Source organism: Hoplias malabaricus, chromosome 1 (genome assembly GCF_029633855.1).
Source record: "Hoplias malabaricus isolate fHopMal1 chromosome 1, fHopMal1.hap1, whole genome shotgun sequence".
In the NCBI taxonomy this organism is placed as follows: Eukaryota; Metazoa; Chordata; class Actinopteri; order Characiformes; family Erythrinidae; genus Hoplias; species Hoplias malabaricus.
In genome coordinates, this window is record NC_089800.1 from 53,719,784 (window position 1) to 53,741,243 (window position 21,460).

Consider the following 21,460-nt stretch of genomic DNA (forward strand, 5'->3'; position numbering starts at 1 on the left):
AGTGACAGTGTAAGTGTATGAGTGATTGGGTGATTGTGTGATTGACTGAATGAGTGTTTGAGTGACTGGGTGAGTCTGTGTGTGACTGGGTGTGTGTGTGTGAGTGACTGGGTGAGTGTGTGAGTGACAGTGTAAGTGTGTGAGTGATTGGGTGATTGTGTGATTGACTGAAGGAGTGTTTGAGTGACTGGGTGAGTCTGTGTGTGACTGGGTGTGTGTGTGTGAGTGACTGGGTGAGTGTGTGAGGGACTGGGTGAGTGTGTAAGTGACAGTGTAAGTGTATGAGTGATTGGGTGATTGTGTGATTGACTGAATGAGTGTTTGAGTGACTGGTTGAGTGTGTGTGTGACTGGGTGAGTCTGTGAGTGACTGAATGAGTGTGTGAGTGACTGGGTGAGTGTGTGTGTGTGTAACTGGGTCAGTGTGTGTGTGTGACTGGGTGAGTGTGTGTGAGTGAGTGTGTGAGTGTGCGACAGGGTGTGTTCCTGTCTTGAATAAAAGACTGAATGAATTAATTAATTAATGGAAACAAGACTTTAATATGAGAATAATAAGCACATGGGTGTATCACACTGTTATGTAAATAGTACATTTGGGGTCACACACTCCACGTCCAAACATCTGTAGCAGCCGCACATGAGCCTACGACGGCCAACCCCAATGCCAGGTGTCAGCCCGAGGTGTATAAGGCTAAAGCCACCCAGCCACGGGTCTGTGGAACAGTGGAACTGTGTTCTGGAGTGATGGAGATCCACCCTGTTCTTCTGGGATGACTGTTGGTGTTAGAACGAATCCCGCAGCATCAGCACCACACCTCACTGATGTTCAAGCAGTTGCCATCAAATCCTCACAGCAGTGTTCCCAAACATTTGGTGAAGATTAAGAAAATACACATAAGCAAAAGATCAAAAGGATAATTAAGTTGCTATAGAAACGAAGCAAAACCTGCCAAAGATATCAAACCCTAGGCTGTGAACACAGTGATGGAGAGTGAGTGCAGTGGAAGTGAATAGAACCAGACGTCTCCACGTCTTCAGCTACATCTCCACCTCCCACCAGTGACCTCCACTGTCTCCCAACTACAGTCAGACACCAGCCCTGTGTCCCCCACTGTATACTGTCCTCTCTTTCTGTGAGGGGCTTTTAGAGGAGAACGTCTGGTTCCATTCACCTCCACTGTCCACTGTCCCCCACCATCTACTGTCCTCACTTTCTGTGAGGGGCTTTTAGAGGAGAACGTCTGGTTCCATTCACCTCCACTGTCCACTGTCCCCCACCATCTACTGTCCTCACTTTCTGTGAGGGGCTTTTAGAGGACGACGTCTGGTTCCATTCACCTCCACTGTCCACAGCTCTGACTCTATCCTGACCCTCTCCATCACTGTGTTTACACTTCACACATATCTACTGCTTAAAAGCACACTTTACATTGGGAGCTCTATTTATTTGTTTGTTTGTTTATATATTTATTTATATTTTATCAGAGTCTTATCCCTGTAACTTTCCCCCATCACCCACACCTTCAAGATTGAGGTGAGGCTATGACCTGAGTGAAACCTACCACCAGCTCTTTTCAAACTGAGAGAGATGCAGCCTTACTGGAGAGCTCAACACGCTTGGAGGAGAACACTATCTGCCCAGGTCTGTTACATTAGCTAATAGATGCCTGGGTGGGGACTGTATCCAGTTGCACTCTCTTGGACACTCATGGTATGACCATGTCCTAACTGCAGGTGACGCTAGAGAGCAAAAATGCAAATTTCACACTCGTGAAAACAGCTGCACTGATTGTAACAAGAGAGAGTTTTACATTGTTGTTCACTCGTGCCACGTGCAGTTAGGACACTGTTAGATGGTGGCACCACTCGCGGACTGTTAAGTGCTGTATTAACTGTGTAGTAACACATCAATAACACATGAATTAACAGTGTAACTACAGATGATGTATTTCTTGTTACAGATGATTCAGGTGCTGTGACGTTTATAAAAAAGTGTAGAACGTACATATTTACCCTTGTAATTGCCCAGGTGTGTTTTACTACATAGTGGTTGGTACCTGCTGGTTCCACTTTAGAACAAGACACTTATAAAGGTTTATAAATGGTTTAAAATCTGTTTGTTAATAGTTATTAATTATGTTGTTAATACATTAATAGTCATTAATAATCCGTTATAACACACAGGTAGAAAGGGCAACAGTGACCTGAGGTTTGACAAACAGTGACCTCCTCCATCAGTCGACATTAACCCCATCAGCTCCGGCACAGCTTTGTTCATGAGTTTAAACATTTAATGAATTAACGACCCACAGAGTGTCTTTGTAGACGCTGATGATGATGTGGAGTGGACTTTAACATGTGAAATGACTAAAGTCACTCTCAGCTCAGTGCTTATTCTTTACCTCAACATTCTCAGTGAGTTCTGACACTTTCAGTTTCAGACAAAAAAGAGGTCACTGTTGCTCTTCCTATCTCTATGTTATAAGGTTTTTACAACCTAATTAATAACCTTGTAAAAAACAGGCATTTTAAACCATAAATAAGCCTTTATAAGTGTTGTCTTATTATAGAGTGCTACCTACCTGCCGTTAAATACACAGCCCTACTGCAAATAATTTGTAATTACATTGTTGTTAACTTGTAGTTACACTGTTATTGCAGCGGTTTCAGAGGAAGTTAGATTATTGTTTTAAAAGCAGTTAAACTAAGAACAGGTCGTTTTTAAAGCTCAGTTTGCATCATTTTGTTCATTTTTACACAAAGGATTAGGAACAGAATTTAAATAAAAGGCTGTTTTTTTTCAGGTCAGATCTTCTCCTGAGGGTCTTCTTTATTTCCGATTGGCTCTGGCGTACACATCGTTGCTGCGTGTGTTGGGGTTCAGAGGCTGTAAAAAATAAAAAATAATTAATAAAACCCCAAAAAGTTAATTCCAAAGGTAATTCTTCATCACATGGCCACTTTATTGGAAACAGCCCCGAGGCTCTTTTCAAGCTAACGCCTAAATGCTAATGTTTCCGATGCGTCAGAGTTGATGATGTCAGCCTCAGTGTGTGAACTGCATAAATTCACCATGTCCTCGGGGATTTGTGATTTTTTAAATGTAAATCATTACCTGAAAGAGGTGTTTATAACAGACAAGGCTAACAGTGTTAACAGTGACAATGTGAGCTAATGCTAAAGTTAGCCTTGATGCTCTGAAGAACTCTGTGAGTGACTCTTGATGCTCTGTTTCATTGTTTTAATTTGAAATATGTTTGTGAACACAACAGCATCGTGGTCTAATCACTGAGTGATCGCTAACGCACACCGTGAACATGTTTCTGTAAAGTCTCAAGGTATTTGTGGGGATTAAGAGAATATTGAAAAACATCAGATATAAAGTGAACCAGCAGCTCTCTGTTACATTGAGGGGGACCCTGACTCTGACTTTAACTCAGACTTTAACTCTTAGTTTAACTTTGACTTCAACTCTTCGCCACAGAACCCAGTGATTTACGCTGAGGTCCAGCTTGGGGTCCCCACAAGAAGGTCCCCAGATTTTAATGCGTATCTGGACCACACACACACACACACACACACACACATACACACACATTACCTGATAGTCGGGCTCTGGCGGTTGAGGAGCGCTTGTCTGACGTCCGTGTGTCGCTGTAAAATAAATGTAATTAGATTCACTGCATTTGTGTAAACATCAATCAAACATCAAACAGACGCTGGAGTTAATGCAGATGTTTTCAGCTGTAACTGAGGCATGTGGGTAATTTGTAAAGAATTAAAAATTAGATTAGATTACGTACTTCTAAAATTCTTTATTAAATAAAGGGTAGGTTTTGTCCCACTGTGACTTACATCAGTTTATATGTTTGTATTTGTAAAGGTGTGTGTGTGTGTGTGTGTGTGTGTGTGTGTGTGTGACGTCCTGTAGTCTGGGTATAAACTATAACTCTGTTATATTTGATGATATAAATAAAGATTAAAAGCCACAGCTAAAGCTATAGTTTATTTATTTATTTTTCTCTCTCAATACTTTCGGGTCTGATTCACCAACAACATTAATCACGACTCACGGGGCGCCGCAGATTTAACCCCAGTCCTTTATAAACGTGTTATTAACAAAGACAAAACTGATAGAAGTGTTACTGGTGATTTATAAAAGTGCAGTCAGCTCAGGGCAGGGATGAAATGCTGTTTCTCTGGCTGTAATCTCTGGAGGTTTAGTAAGCGCTTCACACAGGGTCTCAGAGTGTGAGGGCTCACACAAAGCTCCTCACTGCGGCCGCTCAGGGCTCCGGGACGCTGTGTGTGTTATTTATTAACGGTATTTACTTGTGTTGTTTAAATTACATTATAGGCATTTTACTGGATGCATAGTGTTGTAAATATGAAGTTCCTTTATATCTGTATTATTTCTATTGTGTAGTTTATGTTAAATGTATAACAGTGTGCATGTTTATGTTATAGATGTGATATTAAATATTTAGGTGTTTGGTTGTATACTTTAGTGATATATATATTGTGTTGTATAATTGTTGTTAAGTATCATCACTCTCCAGTGAAACCCCTGTATCTGTGTGTGTGTGTGTGTGTGTGTGTGTTTACTACACCATTGAACACAGCAGCTGTCCTTCACACTGTGTGTAAACCTCAGAACGAATCGACCAATAGACACACTCCAACATGGCTCTGAATAACATGTTTATACACTGCCTCCCACTGACAGTTCAGAGGGTTATTCCTCTGTAAAGTGGTTGTTTTTGGAGATACGTGTTTGTAACTGGACAGTGAGGATGTTATGTGTGATACATAGTGCGTACCTCTCTGGGGGGGAGAGGAGGGGCTCTTCTTCTTGGCGCAGAGGTAAACGCCTGCAGCGACGATGATGGTGAGGGCAATGTCTCCCACAATGATCCCCATGGCCAAGGATGCGTCCAGTTCCACACAGCCCTTACACACTGACCACGGAGAAGGAAACACACATTAATATGAGCTCTTGTCTCAGAGAGACAAGCCGACAGACACAGCCCCACACTGTGAAATAAAATCTGTACAGTTCACGGTAAAAAACTGGCTGCTGTGGTTACCAGAATTTCACTGTAGAGTAATATACGGTCACGATTTTGCCGATCATATTTACATTTAAGAACTGTTTTATTTACAGTAATTTACACCGCAAAATGTCATAGTATTTACGTAAAAATAAGAAAGAAACATTGTTTCGCATTAAAATTAACACGTAAACTGTGTGACAAATGAAAGAATGGAGACTGAGATATAGCTGTATTTAGATGAAGCCAAACCGCATGCTATAGTCAGCCCTTAAAAGGAGATATTGCCGAAAGGACCAAAGAAATGTGTCGTATCTGGGCGCCACACTCCAGCATTCGGAACACAGGCTGATGGTGAACTTCCCTGACCACCACACATCATCATAACATGCACACACACACACACACACACACAAATACACAAAATAACCCGAATGCAACCCAAAATCAAAAAGTCTCAAAGACAGAAAAAACAAAGAAAATCACAAAAAACATGGAGAAGCAAGGCATTCTGGGAGCTCCTCCCAGTTCTTGGACTCTTGTAATGCCCCCTAATGGGTTTAACAGTGAAATAATGTTTTGTATGATGCATTATAATTATTATAATGCAATTTTTTACAGTAAAGAGATCTAAAGTATTTCCTGTATTTCACTGTCACAGAAACAGACGTTTTTTAAAACTTTTTTAGAGTTTATAGTCATTGACTGTCATGTTTCTACAGTTTTCCACCATAAAATTCACATTTCTTACAGTGCAGCGTCCCTTCACTTCACTCGGGTTAAAATCACAGTTTTTTCCCGAGAACCATTTTGGATAAAGTTACAGACGAATATATTACATGTTTTATTTTTTTTTCATGAGTGTTTTATTCTGTATTTGTTTCAAATTAAGGGCTGGTGGATGCCGTCTGAAAAGGTTTAATCCCTGGGTTTTTGTGGAGCTTTAAACCTGGATCGTTTCTGTTATTCAGATATAAATAAATAATAAAAAACCCTCACAAAATATGTGTAAAAACTAAGTGACCTTTTGCAAAATACAAAAAAAAAGCATGTTAAACATATTAAAAATATATAATCTAAATATATAAATAAATTTTGGGCGGCACGGTGGTGCAGCAGGTAGTGTCACACAGCTCCAGGGGCCTGGAGGTTGTGGGTTCGATTCCCGCTCCGGGTGACTGTCTGTGAGGAGTTGGTGTGTTCTCCCTGTGTCTGCGTGGGTTTCTTCCGGGTGCTCCAAAAACACGCGTTGGTAGGTGGATTGGCGACTCAAAAGTGTCGGTAGGTGTGAGTGAATGTGAGTGTGTGTGTTGCCCTGTGAAGGACTGGCGCCCCCTCCAGGGTGTATTCCTGCCTTGCGCCCAATGATTCCAGGTAGGCTCTGGACCCACCGTGACCCTGAACTGGATAAGCGGCTACAGATAATGAATGAATGAATATAAATAAGTAAAATATATATAGTTTTAAAAGACTGTAAGTAAATGTAAACGTAGCCGAGGTTCTCCTAATTAACGTAGACCCTGTGTGGAGTTCAGTATCAGATCAGTGCCCCCCCCCCCCCCCCCCTTCCCTTGTCCTCGAACACTTCCCTTCGCTGTCAGTGAGGCGTCGGTTTAAATGTAAGAAGCCTGTGAACCCCATAAAGAAGAACGAGTGAAGAACAGGTTGTTCCAGGAGACGATGGTGAGCTCTGAGCACTGAAATAAACTCAGCACGGTTCTGAAGAAGAACACGGCCCTGTCCCTCAGCCCTGAGGAGGAAGGAGATGGGGATGAAGCACTATTCATTCCTCCACTTACCTTTCAGCTTGGTGTAGAAATAGTAGTCTTTTTTGTTTGCGCTGCATTTGTATAAGCCGTCATTCTTCTCGCTGTAATCTGTTAAGGTGTATGTTTCGTTTACTGCATCAGTGTTTACTATTTTGTCGTTTTTGTACCACATGGACCCAGCTCCTCCGGGACATCTCAAGGTGACGGTGGTGCCATCAATGACCAGATGACTTTCGTCTAGTTTAAAGGGAACACAGGGAAACAGACTGATCAATAAACAGAGAGAAATGTATGTTGAAGTGCCACTGTGTGCAAGGACAGCCCTGTTTCTGCGTCGTCTGAACACAGAGGCCGTGCTTCACACTGTGTGTAAGTCTCAGGACGAGTGACCAATGGGAACTCTCCGAACTCTGAGTACAATCTTTATACATTGCCCTCCACTGAGGCTTCTTTCCTTCTGTAAAGTCACTGTTTTGGAGAAACGTGTTGTAACTGGAGAGCGATGAAAAATGATGTAAACACAGTAAAGTTTATGAACGTGTAAACGTCGTGTTCCCATTGGTTCCCCTCAGGACCTGGAGAAGTCGTTGGCCCAGTTCTGGGACGGGGTCAAACTTTTACACTTCATTTATTTCCCCCTTGTTTTGGATTAAACCAAATGAAACAAAAGGACTGTAAACCTGACTTTATTCTCAGAAATGTGTTCGTTTCCTGCTCCAACAGCTTTAAAAATAAAGGGTTCTAAGGCGCAGGAGAACCGTTAGAACCTGTCGGTGTACGTCAGAAGGTGGAATGTTGGTCACAAGCCTCATGTCCCATGAGGGAACTTTCTGGGCTCCTGAGTAAACGACGGTTCTGTAGAAGACCTCTTTACCTTCGACGGTGACTGAGTGCAGGACTCACCCTCAAACGTTTACTGGAGCAAAACCTCATATCTCCATTTTTGAAGATGAATCTTTGGACTGAATTTGGGAGTATACCCAGTGGGGTACATTTTCATAAAAGAATAGATCAAAACAAACATTCAAAGCATAAAAAATAAATTAACATCCAGTAAAATGATATTGTTAAACTTCTCTCTCTCTCTCTCTCTCTCTCTCTCTCTCTCTCTCTCTCTCTCTCTCTCTCTCTCTCTGAGGAACCGAGTGACTGTGTTTAAAGGGTGCAAAAGCTCAAATGTATTCACATTTTTAATAAAAAAGTTCCTTATTTTTGAAATCTATTTAACATTTTTTGAATCAGAGAAATTTAAAACCAAACAAATCTTTCAGTAATTTATCAGATCTTTACCCAACTCCTGCACGTTTGTGTCCAGCTCCGGATCATCTTCTGCGTCTGATACTGAAGAAAATGTCGTCAGGAGCAGAACGACCCCAATCACTTTATACACAAACATCTTCTTCTTCTTCGTCTTCTTCTTCTTCTTCTTCCAGAAACAACTGATTTCTAAAATCAATCAAATGAACTTCAGCGAATTCAGAACTCTCAAAATTTATTTCGTTACTATGTTCCCTCTGCCTCTCAACATGCTCTCACTCTTCCTCTCTCTCTCTCTCTCTCTCCCTCTCTCTCTCTCTCTCTCTCTCTCTCTCTCTCTCTCTCTCTCTCTCTCTCTTCCTGTTGTAGAAGCCTGTAGAGGTTCTCCTCACATTCTCTATTTCAAATTCATTGTTGAGCTGAAGCTCTTTCACACAGAAGCTGTTTGGAGAAAAGTCTCTGAGCTTTTTAATGGAATAGAAACCATTCTGCAGTGTTTTAAAATACATTTTAAAAAATCCAAAAGAATGTTCCCTCTGCAGCGACACAGTGTTTCTCTTGAACTTGGGCTTCTTCAGAACCTCACACCTTCATCTGATTCTCTCTGTTCTTTAGATATTTCTGTTTGTCTCTTTTGTTTTCCTTTTTTTTAAATGGTATTAAGCTGTGAATTTGGTTTCTCGTTTCATTAAAGACATTAGATTGGTTTTGTTTTATTTGACACAAAATAGTCCTTTAGCGCCACCTGGTGGAGACACATCCTGGCTGTCAAAGGGCTGCTGGGAGATTGCTCTGTTTATTAATTCTATTTGTATATATTTCTATTTGTTTGGTTAATTCTGTAAAAGATCTGTATTTTCACTTACATTATACAATTATTACACTATTATAACTTAGTTATGACATGGTTATTACAGAGACTAATTAAAATAATACGATTACATTAAATAATATATTATTAAAAGAATATATTATATATATATATTTTTTCTATATATTTTTATCTATATTTTAAATAGGTTTTAACACATTACTTATGTTTTAGGATTACATTTATTTTGTTAAAAATGCATTGAATCACTCTGTGTAAGAATAAGCCCCGCCTAGTTTTGTTTGATTGGCCAGGAGTGCTCTGTCTCCTGGGCTATGAATGAAAAAATAATGGCCAATCATTGAACTGTGGGCATGGTCACCACTAGCCAATCCCAACTGACTGGGCGGGCTTAGCTCCAGGTGTTCAGAGCCTGGAATCCAAACACAAACGAACACACACACACACACACACACTCCAAAACTTTCAACATGTGTGTGAACCTGGCTCTCCAGTCGCTCCTAGTTCTCCTGCTGTACCTGCACATTTCAGGTGAGTTTTATAAAGAGAAAAACAGACGCCAGCTCAGAGTAGAGCAGAGTGTGTTGGTTGACTGTTGTTATTATTGTAAAAGTTACTGCCTGTTTATAATGGTATACTGATTAGAAATGGTATTGTTTGTAATGTAGTAACAATAGTTTATTGTTGATGTATTACCCACTAGGTATTTTTAATGTAGTAAAATTGATGAAAGATTAGTGTTACTGTTAAAAATGTAGGAATAGTACATTCATATTGAAAAGAGTGAACTAACAGTGTACTATTGACAGTAGTGCATTAATATTACACTGTTATTTTCATTAGCACACTAATAATACCATGTTATTAGCAGTACTGTAGTGATATTACACCATTATTGTGAATAGTGTAGTATTATTAACCGTACTGTATTAAAATGGCACTATTATTAAGAGTAGTGTAGTCACATTACACTATTATTAAGCGTATTGTAGTGATATTACACGGTTATTAACAGTACTGCAGTGATATTACACTATTATTAAGAGTACTGTAGTCATATTACATTGTTATTAAGAGTACTGTAGTGATATTACACAGTTATTAACAGTAGTGTAGTCATATTACACTGTTATTAAGAATACTGTAGTGACATTACACTGTTATTAACAGCACTGTAGTCATATTAAATTGTTATTAAGAGTACTGTAGTGATATTACACAGTTATTAACAGCACTGTAGTGATATTACACTTTTTATTTACAGTACTGTAGTGATATTACACTGTTATTGTAAATAATGTAATGCTTACAGTAGTACAGTAATATTATAAACACATTTCCAGAAAAGTTGGGACATTTTTCAAAAAGCAGTAAAAGAAGGGTCTGTGATTTGTTTATTCTCTCAGTGTTTGTTTAAACGACAAAACACAAACACAAGATTTCCAAAGTTTTGGCTGAACAAGTTAATATTATATATATTTTTATGAATAAATTTAGAGCCTGAAGCCTGCGCACTGTTGAACATCTGGGACAGAGGCATGGGTCTCGTGTTATGAGTGAATCTTAAAGAATTGAACTGTTCACTGATTGGTCGAGCCGCTCTTGTTGCCCTGATGTTCTTAGTCGGATATAACGAGTTGTTTATCAGTTTTTTACACGTTTGTGTGGGATTTATTTGTTGATGAAAAGTGGAAAACATTTTGTCATTGTTCTTGTTTTTAAAAAATTTATTTTATTTCGTTCTCGTCCAGTGTTAGTTGTGAAAAAGAGGTCATTGGGAAATGTATTCTCTAATCTTTGTTTTTTAAACAAAAGTCACACTGGATGCAAATAACGGGGTAATCCACCACCATCTGCTTCTGAAGGTGAAGTGGATGAGGAGGACACTACGGCGTACAGCGCAGGACTCAACCACCACTACTTTCAGAGAAACCTGTCGTTACTTGTGTCTCCTGCGGTGAACAAAAGTGTACATTTCTAAACTAAAGAAGAGCGTAATGCACCAATCTGGTTCCAGCACTGTGTTAAAGAGGCTGGGCCCAGACAGAGCTCCTCTCCAGGTCAATGTCAGTGCAGCAGAGTCCAGCACCAGTGGACAGAGGAGGAGAATCTGAACCTGGCCTCGTCACACATCTTCTCTGTGAATTTACACTCAACTCTGTCCCTGCTTTGGTTTGTTTCTGAACAAAGTCCTGCAGTGATTAGGGTTTTATTAAAATTACACTGTAACTGAGCTGCTGATGAACCTTAACCCAAAACTGTTCACAATCCGTAACTCCACAGCAGCTGGGTTCTACCTGATGGACACAGTGTGTTTCAGTCCTTTATTCTTTATGACACTTTTAATAGAGATCAGTGACAGAGTCATTAATGACACTGTAGAGACTCTGAAGTGTTTTTATCTGAAATGAGGTGATTAACCAGAGTCTTGTTACAGAAACGACACCAGGACGTTAGAGCCGTGATGAATCATGATACTCTTGATACTTCAGAACTTTTGACGACCAATACTTTCCCACTTTTACTCGAGACAAAATCTAAATGAGGACTTTTACTTTGTGAATCTGTCCTTTAATTCAGTACATGGTCTGTGTACCTCGTCCGTGCTGCTGTTATAAGAGAAGCTTCGTGTCAGTGGTCTTCACCATGTCCGCTGCGGTGGGGTCAGGGTTATCTGTCTGTGCAGAGCTTCCTGTCGTACTGTACGTTCCGTCTGAGTGAAATTTAATGGCTTTCCAGGGTTTGTAAATGTCGTGCCAGCGGCGCATTGTCTTCTGCTTCCACTCTTTTAATTTGCTTCCGCTGAGAGAGTCTTCCTTTCGCCACCCTCTTCCCATAACTGGCTTTTACACGATCAGATCGGCTCTGGATGCTTCAGGTCTGTCTTACACTATGCACAAACTTCCCACGGAGATTTAAGGGGGGATCACAGTAACTGCGTTTTCTACAGAGTCAAGGACACTCGCTTGAACAGTGCAGTGGATAACCCTAGGGGATGCACAGGAAGGAACACCATTCGAGAACCACACGCCCAGGAGCTCTGCTCCCAACGCCAGGAGGGTATAAGGCCTCCTCCAAAACTGGGCAGTGGAACAGTGGAACCCAACCTCACTAATGTTTCTGTGGCAGTTTGCCATTAAATACTCACAGAGTTCAAGTCTGAAAATAAAAGGGGACTCATTGGTGCGGACGCAGACCTGAGGACGAGGCCCTTATGTAAGTCTCATGTTTGGAATAAATGATATTTTAGCATTTAGTATTGAAGCACAGATGGCCTGTGGTGGTGGAGCAAAGCATGATGGGAGTTAAACTCCCCCCCCCCCCCCCCCACCACTCCTCACAACAGTGGTGGGCAGTGACCTTGGCTCAGTGTGGAAAATTGGATTAGCTGTGATAGCGCTAGAGGAGCAGATCACACTGGGAGTAATCACACAGTGGGTGTGGCCTGGGGCTCCTTTATAGAGGGTGGCCACCTCTGTCTTACTTATGGACAGTGAGACACACACATGCACACACTCACACACACACCCACACACTGTAAACTGAGTGTGTGAGTGTGTTTCAGTCTATTTCTGTCTGAATCATCTTTGAAGCAACAAGTGCGAGATGTGTGTGTGTGTGTGAGAGAGAGAGAGAGAGAGAGAGAGTAAGCGCAAGAGAGAGGGCGAGAGAGAGAGAGAGAGAGAGAGAGAGTGAGACCTGGTGTGTATTTGTAAATGTATGAATAAATTTATCTAGGTGGTTTGTGGGGACCCGATGTCCCCATGATGATATGAAAACATTGCTGTGTGAAGTGTATTACATAAAAATGTCTGAGTACCAGACACAGTGCTCTGGGTTGTGTGTCTGTGATTTGGACGGATAACTGGTCCAGATGTGGCTGTAATCTCTGGATTAAACTATGATCTGGACCCAGATGTGGTCAGGACCCGTCTATGTCCAGCCAGAGACACATACACAGCCTGGGTCCTCTGGAGTGATGGAGCTCTCAGGTAACTCCACTAATGCTTCTGTGAGGTGCAATGCCATCAAACTGTGGCAGCAGTGTTCAGACAAGTGTAGAGAGAGGGAGGGGCGGTGCAGACAGTGATGGTGGGGTGTGAGGTGGAACAGGATGAGGACCTTTCAGCAGAAACTGTGGTAACATCAGCAGCAGAACAGTCACACGCCAAGAGATTGGAAAATAACGCCTGGGTTAGTTTAAACTCTCCACAGGAATGAGCTACTGTAGACCAACTTCTACACACACACACACACAAACTTATATATACATACACACACTTATGTGCACACACACACACACACATATACACATACACACACACACATACACACACAAACACACTGGGTGTGAGTTGTGAGTTCATTTTCAGGCAGAGGTCCAGGAGGGTCCTGAAGTGATGCAGATAGCCACAGACTCAGCTGTAGTTCACACTACGACACTGTCTCATGAATGGAACAGTGTGGAGCAGCTGCACATGGGGCTGGAACTGTGTTCTCTTTAGTGACCTCTAGAGTTCTGTAGAGATACTTTTCCGCTGGGATGAGCTCTGGTGCCAGAGTCACCTACCAGCAGCCGAATGCCATGTAATCCTCACAGCAATGTTCTGGCAGTTAGTGTAGTATCTCCACAAAGCTTTGGGGAAGTGTGGTAGAGTTATGGAGGACTGTGTGTGTGTTTGTGTGTGTTGTGTGTGTGTGTGTGTGCGTGTATGTGTATATAAGTGTGTGTGTATATGTGTGTGTGTGTGTGTGTGTGTGTGTGTGTGTGTATAAGTGTGTGCTCAGCTCCACCTCCATAATCCTCTTTAATACGGAGATCATCCGTGGTCAGTCCAGCGCTCCACCAGCACTCACCGGGGTCCGGTCTGGGGGCGGGGCAGAGGGAGTGTTTCTGATAAAGTGGCCACTAAAGAGATATTTACCTGTTTCTCTCTTTCTCTGTGTCTCTCTCTGTCTCTGTGTGTCTCTCTCTGTCTCTGTGTCACTCTCTCTCTGTCTCTCTGTGTCTCTCTCTGTGTGTCTGTGTCTCTGTGTGTCTCTCTGCGTCTCTCTGTCTCTCTCTGTGTGTCTCTCTGTGTTTCTCTCTGTGTGTCTCTCTGTGTGTCTGTGTCTCTCTCTGTGTGTCTGTGTGTCTCTCTGCGTCTCTCTGTCTTTCTCTGTGTCTCTCTGTGTTTCTCTCTGTGTGTCTCTCTCTGTGTGTCTCTCTCTGTGTCTCTGTGTCTCTCTCTGTGTCTCTCTGTGTCTCTCTCTGTGTGTCTGTGTCTCTGTGTGTCTCTCTGTGTAATCCATGGCTGTATGAGCAGCGCGATGAAGTGTGTAAATACTCGTGCACTGGTGTATAATCTGAATAATCTGACCCTGTTCTCTCTGAATGTAGTAATTATCAATGTGTATTGCGTGGTTATCGTCTAACCATCATTTGTGGATGAGGCTGGTATTTACCTCATGAATATTCATTATCACCCATTGAATACTAATTAGAGTTAATTACCACAGCGACACGGAGGCTTTTCAATTTCACGCCGCTATCCGCTGTGAACGGAGAGGCAGCTCTAATCCTCGTGTAGATGTTTAGACTCTCTATGATTATTATAAATCACAGCTTACTGACACAATCCCTTCTGGTGGTTCCTTACATCACATGCTGGAACATTGCTGTGAGGATTTGATGGCAGGCATGGGTGAGGTCAGGTTCTGGATTAGCCCACACTGCATGGACTCGCCTCAACACACCTCCACCAGGTGAATCAGGTCCTGGTTCTGGAAGCGGGTTCTTGTTTAGTGGCTGTTCTCTCGTGGTTCAGAGCGAGTCGAGTAGGGACTAAACCGTGGAGTGTAAACCTTGCAGAGCGCTGATTGTCCAGAGAGAGTTGTCACTCTACGCCACGCAACGCAGACGTCCAGCACCAACTCTCCATCTGTAAAATCTCCAGCTGCAGCAGAGATCACGTTTGTTTTTGTCCGACTCATGACGGCAGCTCATAAAATTACGCCATGGTCTTTTGAAGAGGTTCAAACGCTCCTTGGATTGGTGGCCGATGAAAGAATCCAGCGAGAGCTGGACGCTGCAACAAGGAAGGAACAAACTCTACTGATCTGTCTGAACTGATGACGGAGCTGTGTTCAGTCCCAAACAACAACAACAACAGTAGAGACCAATAGAGTCCAGTAGAGTCTAGTAGAGATCACTAGAAACCAGTAGAGTCTGGAAGAGTCTAGCAGAGATCAGTAGAGACCAGTAGAGTCCAGTAGAGATCAGTAGAGACCAGTAGAGGTCAGTAGAGACCAGTAGAGTCTAGTAGAGATCAGTAGAGACCAGTAGAGATCAGTAGAGACCAATAGAGATCAGTAGAGACCAGTAGAGTCCAGTAGAGATCAGTAGAGACCAGTAGAGGTCAGTAGAGACCAGTAGAGTCTAGTAGAGATCAGTAGAGACCAGTAGAGATCAGTAGAGACCAATAGAGATCAGTAGAGACCAGTAGAGTCTAGTAGAGTCAAGTAGAGTCCAGTAGAGTCTATTAGAGACCAGTAGAGACCAGTAGAGACCAGTAGAGGTCAGTAGAGGTCAGTAGAGACCAGTAGAGTCTAGTAGAGATTGGTAGAGACCAGTAGAGATCAGTAGAGACCAATAGAGATCAGTAGAGACCAGTAGAGTCTAGTAGAGTCAAGTAGAGTCCAGTAGAGTCCAGTAGAGTCCAGTAGAGATCAGTAGAGACCAGTAGAGTCCAGTAGAGTCCGGTAGAGTCCGGTAGATTTCAGTAGAGGTGAGTAGAGACCAGTAGAGTCCAGTAGAGTTCAGTAGAGATCAGTAGAGTCCAGTAGAGATCAGTAGAGTCTAGTAGAGGCCAGTAGAGACCAGTAGAGTCCAGTGGAGTCTACTAGAGATCAGTAGAGACCAGTAGAAACCAGTAGAGTCCTGTAGAGTCCGGTAGAGTCCGGTAGAGATCAGTAGAGACCAGTAGAGTCCAGTAGAGATCAGTAGAGACCACTAGAGTCCAGTAGAGTCTAGTAGAGATCAGTAGAGTCCAGTAGAGTCTAGTAGAGATCAGTAGAGTCTAGTAGAGACCAGTAGAGTCCAGTAGAGATCAGTAGAGTCCAGTAGAGTCTAGTAGAGATCAGTAAAGTCCGGTAGAGTCCAGTAGAGTCCAGTAGAGATCAGTAGAGTCCAGTAGAGACCGGCAGAGTTTGGTAGAGTCCGGTAGAGTCTGGTAGAGATCAGTAGAGATCAGTAGAGACCAGTAGAGTCCGGTAGATTTCAGTAGAGGTGAGTAGAGACCAGTAGAGATCAGTAGAGTCCAGTAGCGATCAGTAGAGACCAGAAGAGTCCAGTAGAGATCAGTAGAGACCAGTAGAGTCCAGTAGAGACCAGAAGAGTCCAGTAGAGATCAGTAGAGACCAGTAGAGTCCAGTAGAGTCTAGTAGAGATCAGTAGAGATCAGTAGAGACCAGTAGAGACCGGTAGAGTCTGGTAGAGTCCGGTAGAGATCAGTAGAGACCAGTAGAGTCCAGTAGAGATCAGTAGAGACCACTAGAGTCCAGTAGAGTCTAGTAGAGATCAGTAGAGTCCAGTAGAGTCTAGTAGAGATCAGTAGAGTCTAGTAGAGACCAGTAGAGTCCAGTAGAGATCAGTAGAGTCCAGTAGAGTCTAGTAGAGATCAGTAGAGTCCGGTAGAGTCCGGTAGAGACCAGTAGAGTCCAGTAGAGTCCAGTAGAGATCAGTAGAGTCCAGTAGAGACCGGTAGAGTCCGGTAGAGTCCGGTAGATTCCAGTAGATTCCAGTAGAGTCCAGTAGAGACCAGTAGAGACCAGTAGAGTCCAGTAGAGGCTAGTAGAGATCAGTAGAGTCCAGTAGAGTCCAGTAGAGTCCAGTAGAGACCAGTAGAGTCCAGTAGAGTCCAGTAGAGATCAGTAGAGTCCAGTAGAGTCCAGAAGAGACCAGTAGAGTCCAGCAGAGATCAGTAGAGTCCAGCAGAGACCAGTAGAGTCCAGTAGAGACCAGTAGAGTCCAGTAGAGTCCAGTAGAGAACAGTAGAGTCTAGTAAAGATCAGTAGAGACCAGTAGAGTCCAGTAGAGACCAGTAGAGTCCAGTAGAGTCTAGTAGAGATCAGTAGAGTCCAGTAGAGACCAGTAGAGAACAGTAAAGTCCAGTAGAGAACAGTAAAGTCCAGTAGAGTCCAGTAGAGGCTAGTAGAGATCAGTAGAGTCCAGTAGAGTCCAGTAGAGACCAGTAGAGTCCAGTAGAGATCAGTAGAGTCCAGTAGAGCCCAGTAGAGTCCAGCAGAGATCAGTAGAGATCAGTAGAGTCCAGCAGAGACCAGTAGAGTCCAGTAGAGACCAGTAGAGACCAGTAGAGAACAGTAGAGTCTAGTAAAGATCAGTAGAGACCAGTAGAGTCCAGTATAGACCAGTAGAGTCCAGTAGAGAACAGTAGAGTCTAGTAAAGATCAGTAGAGACCAGTAGAGTCCAGTAGAGTCTAGTAGAGATCAGTAGAGTCCAGGAGACCAGTAGAGAACGGTAAAGTCCAGTAGAGTCCAGTAGAGTCCAGTAGAGATCCGTAGAGACCAGTAGAGTCTAGTAGAGATCAGTAGAGACCAGTAGAGAACAGTAAAGTCCAGTAGAGTCCAGTAGAGATCAGTAGAGACCAGTAGAGTCCAGTAGAGTCCAGTAGAGTCCAGTAGAGACCAGTAAAGTCCAGTAGAGTCCAGTAGAGATCAGTAGAGATCAATAGAGACCAGCAGAGTGCAGTAGAGTCCAGTAGAGTCCAGTAGAGTCCAGTAGAGACCAGTAAAGTCCAGTAGAGTCCAGTAGAGATCAGTAGAGACCAGTAGAGTGCAGTAGAAACCAGTAGAGTCCAGTAGAGTCCAGTAGAGTCCAGTAGAGACCAGTAGAGATCAGTAGAGTCCAGTAGAGTCCAGTAGAGAACACCTGAATTCAGTGATCTGGACGGGTGATTGAATATGTACCACCAGCTGAAGACCCTTGTCCACTGTGGGATTGTGGAAAGCAGAAGGTGATACCATTTTCTAAAGTTGGAGGAATGACAGAAATGGTAAACAAAGACATATTGTGTTCTGAGGATGTTCTGGTGGAGATGAAAGAGTGCTGTGTGTGTGTGTGTGTGGATTTTAAAGGAAGTTAAATGTTCCCTGATAAGAAGTCTCTGGATGCAGAAAAAAAAAAAAAATAGGCCACAGCCAAAAGTGGGAGATAAGCATCAGGTCACTGAGGTCTCAGGGTTGCCGTGGCAACTCTGCATAATTACTGTTAACCAGATTTTCACAACATTGCCTTTATCCCTGTGTCCACTCTCTGTCCACTCACTGTCCACTCTGTGAGACACTCCTCCCTCGTTGGTCCACCTTGTAGATGTAAAGTCAGAGACAGTAGCTCATCTGTCGCTGCACAGTGTGTGTCGGTCGTCCTCTAGTCCTTCATCAGTGACACAGGACGCTGTCGGCTGGATGTTTTTGGTCGGTGGACTGTTCTCAGTGCAGCAGTGACACTGAGGGGTTTAAAAACTCCAGCAGCACTGCTGTGTCTGATCCACTCGCACCAGCACAACACACACTAACACAACACCACCATGTCAGTGCCACTGCAGCACTGTTCTTTCTCTCTCTCTCTCTCTCTCTCTCTCTCTCTCACTGTAGGAGTGTGTGCTATGCGTGTGTACACTGCGGGAAGTGTGGAAGCTGTTAATGGGACAGATGTGAGGCTGAAGTGTTCTTTCTCCAGCTCCGCCCCGGTCCGGCGCAGCTACCTCACTGTGTCCTGGAGCTTCCGGCCCCTCGGCCCAGGACAGGAGGAGACGGTGGGGCCCCCTCTCTTCTGCTCACTGGCCACTTTATCAAAAACACCCCCCTCTCAGAGACAGCAATGGTCACTGTGTCTTCTGTCCTCTCCAGGTGTTCTATTACCACGAGAAGCCCTACCCTCCGACCGAAGGGCGCTTCCAAAAGAAGGTGATGTGGGCGGGGGACATTTTGTCTCGGGATGCGTCCATCATAATCAAAAACGTCAAGTTCACCTTCAATGGGACATTCAGCTGCCAGGTCAAAAACACCCCTGACGTCCACGGAAATGTAGGAGAGGTCCGGCTCCGGGTCGTCACCTCAGGTATGGAGCTGTTTCTGATAAAGTGGCCAGTGAGTTTCAGTGTGTGTGTGTGTGTGTGGGGGGGGGGGGGGTGTTTCTGATAAAGTGGCCAGTGAGTGTTGGTAGAAGGGGGTGTTTCTGATAAAGTGGCCAGTGAGTGTCAGTAGAGGGGGGGGGGGGGGGGTTGTTGCAGGAATAACGCTTTCTCTCTCTGCGTTTCAGCCTCGTTTTCTGAGATCGTAATTTTGGCGGTGGCCATTGGGGGCGCTGTTCTGCTGACGATTCTCATCCTGACTGCAGTGGTGTACATACGGAGATGTCAAAAGATGGAGAGAATGGAGAGAATGGAAAGAATGGAGAGAATGGAGAGAATTGGGAGGGAGGGGAGTGTTCCCAGGAGACACAAGGACCCAATACTGTGGTGAGAGGGGGATGGTATAGAGAGAGAGAGAGAGAGAGAGAGAGAGAGACAGAGAGAGAGAGAAAGAGAGAGATTGGGGGAGAGAAAGAAAGAGAGAGAGAGAGAGAGAGAGAGAGAGAGAGAGAGAGAGAGAGAGAGAGAGAGAAGAGAAAGAGAGAGATTGGGGGAGAGAGAGAGAGAGAGAGAGAGAGAGAGAGAGAGAGAGAGAGAGAGAGAGAGAGAGAGAGAGATTTACAGAGTGTACAGTCAATAGCTTGGACCTGGTAATTATAAAATGAGCTGATTCTCCCAGGAGCAGCTGCGCATGAGCCTAAAGTCACTGTGTACAATCTTAAAAGTCAGGGGAGGGCCATAACACCACCCAGCACTGGGCTGTGGAGTGGAACAGTAGAACTGTGTTCTCTGGAGAGATGGAACTCTGTCCAGTTCCTCTGAGAGGAGCTGTAGTACCAGAACTAACCAGTAGCTGATCTAAAGCTTTTGTTGCTGCCATTAAATCCTCATAGCAATGTTCCCACACCTAGAGTAAAGCCTTACCAGGCTGGGGGCTGGGGGCTGAAGGCTGGATGCTGGGGGCACAGGGGTCACTGCTCTGTGCCTTACATGTGACAGCTGTGAGACTGTGGCTTCAGCTCTTTTTGGAAGACACTTAAAATGCAAAGCTAGTTTTTAATGTAGGAGTGTTGTTAGTTAAAGGAGACATCTGTGAGAAGCGACAGTATCTTGTTGGTGTCTGAAGTGTAACTCGTCTGTAAGTGTTTATTCACTGTTTGAATTCCCACAGAAACTCAAGTGTAACTCGAGCTGTTTTAGTTTTGTAGCACTTTTGCTCTGTGTTTACTTTCATGTAGTTAGCGCTCTCCTGAATTTAGAGTCAGTCCCACCTTAAGTAATGTAACTGTAACAGAAAAAATAAGTCGGTGTTACCTCCCTATGGAGCAGGAATAGAGCAACATCCTCATCTCAGTTGGTGCTTTTCAGCGTTTGGAGTCTCTCTGTTGACTAAAAACCTCCAGATGGCGTTTCTCTGCCGTGAGCAGAGAGAGAGAAAGCCTAGCACCGGACCCAGACACTTTGTTTTTTTACCCATTTACAGACACTGGGGCTTCGTAAACACATTAGAGCGGTTTCCACCACAAACCGACTGCAGAGCAGCACATGGAGAGGAGACACACTCAGAGCTTTATACACAGGGTTTTATTTAAATTGTGAATGTCACCTTTAACTCATCTTTAACACCTTTAAACTGTATTTTTAAGCAATTTGTAGAAACTAAGTATCAATTCTTTTCAAAAGTGTCATTTTCCCTCTGTATCTCTTTTTATGGACTTTTGATAAATGGACCAATAGAAACGGTCCAAAAGGACAGGGATATTGTTACATTAACAAACATTAAAGTATGATTTATTTGTATTGTTTTGTCACTCTTATTTCTAACTTTTAATTTTCATTTATTCATTAAACTGAACTGATATGAACACTGCAGGTCCAGGATTAGCCCCAGGGCAGGACTCTACCGTTCAGGGCGGGGATTACCGCATCTGTAGGGTTATGCTGCCCCCTGTTGGCAGGGCTGAGGTACTGCACACTGCAGGAGGGTGATCCTGCTCTTTCTGTTCAGAATAATGAATGTAAATAAGGTGAAATAAATCCACAGAGGTTGTGTATGACTGTTATATTCTGGTTCTTGGAGATGTTCCTGTATGTAGAACCAGTTTACTTCTACAGGTTTCTTCTTGTAGATATTAAATATTTAAGCAGATTGTGCTCTAATTCTCTCACACACTGTGTTTAAAGAGACTGTGTGTGGAATGCTGCAGTTTCAGAAAGGAAATGGTCAGCAAACGCACACACACACACACACGCGCGCGCGCACACACACACACACAAACACAAAGTAAAAAGACTAAACACCACACACACACAAACACAAAGTAAAAAGACTAAACACCACACACACACAAACGCACACACACACACAAAGTAAAAAGACTAAACACCACACACACACAAACGCACACACACACACAA

The 21,460-nt window shown here is 43.4% G+C and overlaps 2 protein-coding genes across 2 annotated transcripts; one reads left to right on the plus strand and one right to left on the minus strand.

The window, feature by feature from the left end:
• Positions 1-526: 526 nt before the first annotated feature.
• On the minus strand, positions 527-8,355 carry LOC136705809 (T-cell surface glycoprotein CD3 epsilon chain-like). Its single transcript, XM_066679583.1, has 5 exons — positions 8,110-8,355; positions 6,850-7,056; positions 4,820-4,957; positions 3,601-3,653; positions 527-2,886 (listed from the first exon to the last, which is right to left on the minus strand). The coding sequence occupies exons 1-5, from the start codon at positions 8,213-8,215 to the stop codon at positions 2,830-2,832; spliced, it is 561 nt and encodes a 186-aa protein (XP_066535680.1). The 5' UTR covers positions 8,216-8,355; the 3' UTR covers positions 527-2,829.
• A 1,018-nt stretch (positions 8,356-9,373) lies between these two features.
• LOC136672181 (myelin protein zero-like protein 2) lies at positions 9,374-19,433 on the plus strand. Its single transcript, XM_066648182.1, has 4 exons — positions 9,374-9,439; positions 18,564-18,724; positions 18,819-19,029; positions 19,231-19,433. Exons 1-4 carry the CDS (start codon positions 9,379-9,381, stop codon positions 19,431-19,433), a joined length of 636 nt encoding a protein of 211 aa, XP_066504279.1. The 5' UTR covers positions 9,374-9,378.
• The last annotated feature ends 2,027 nt before the right edge of the window (positions 19,434-21,460 follow it).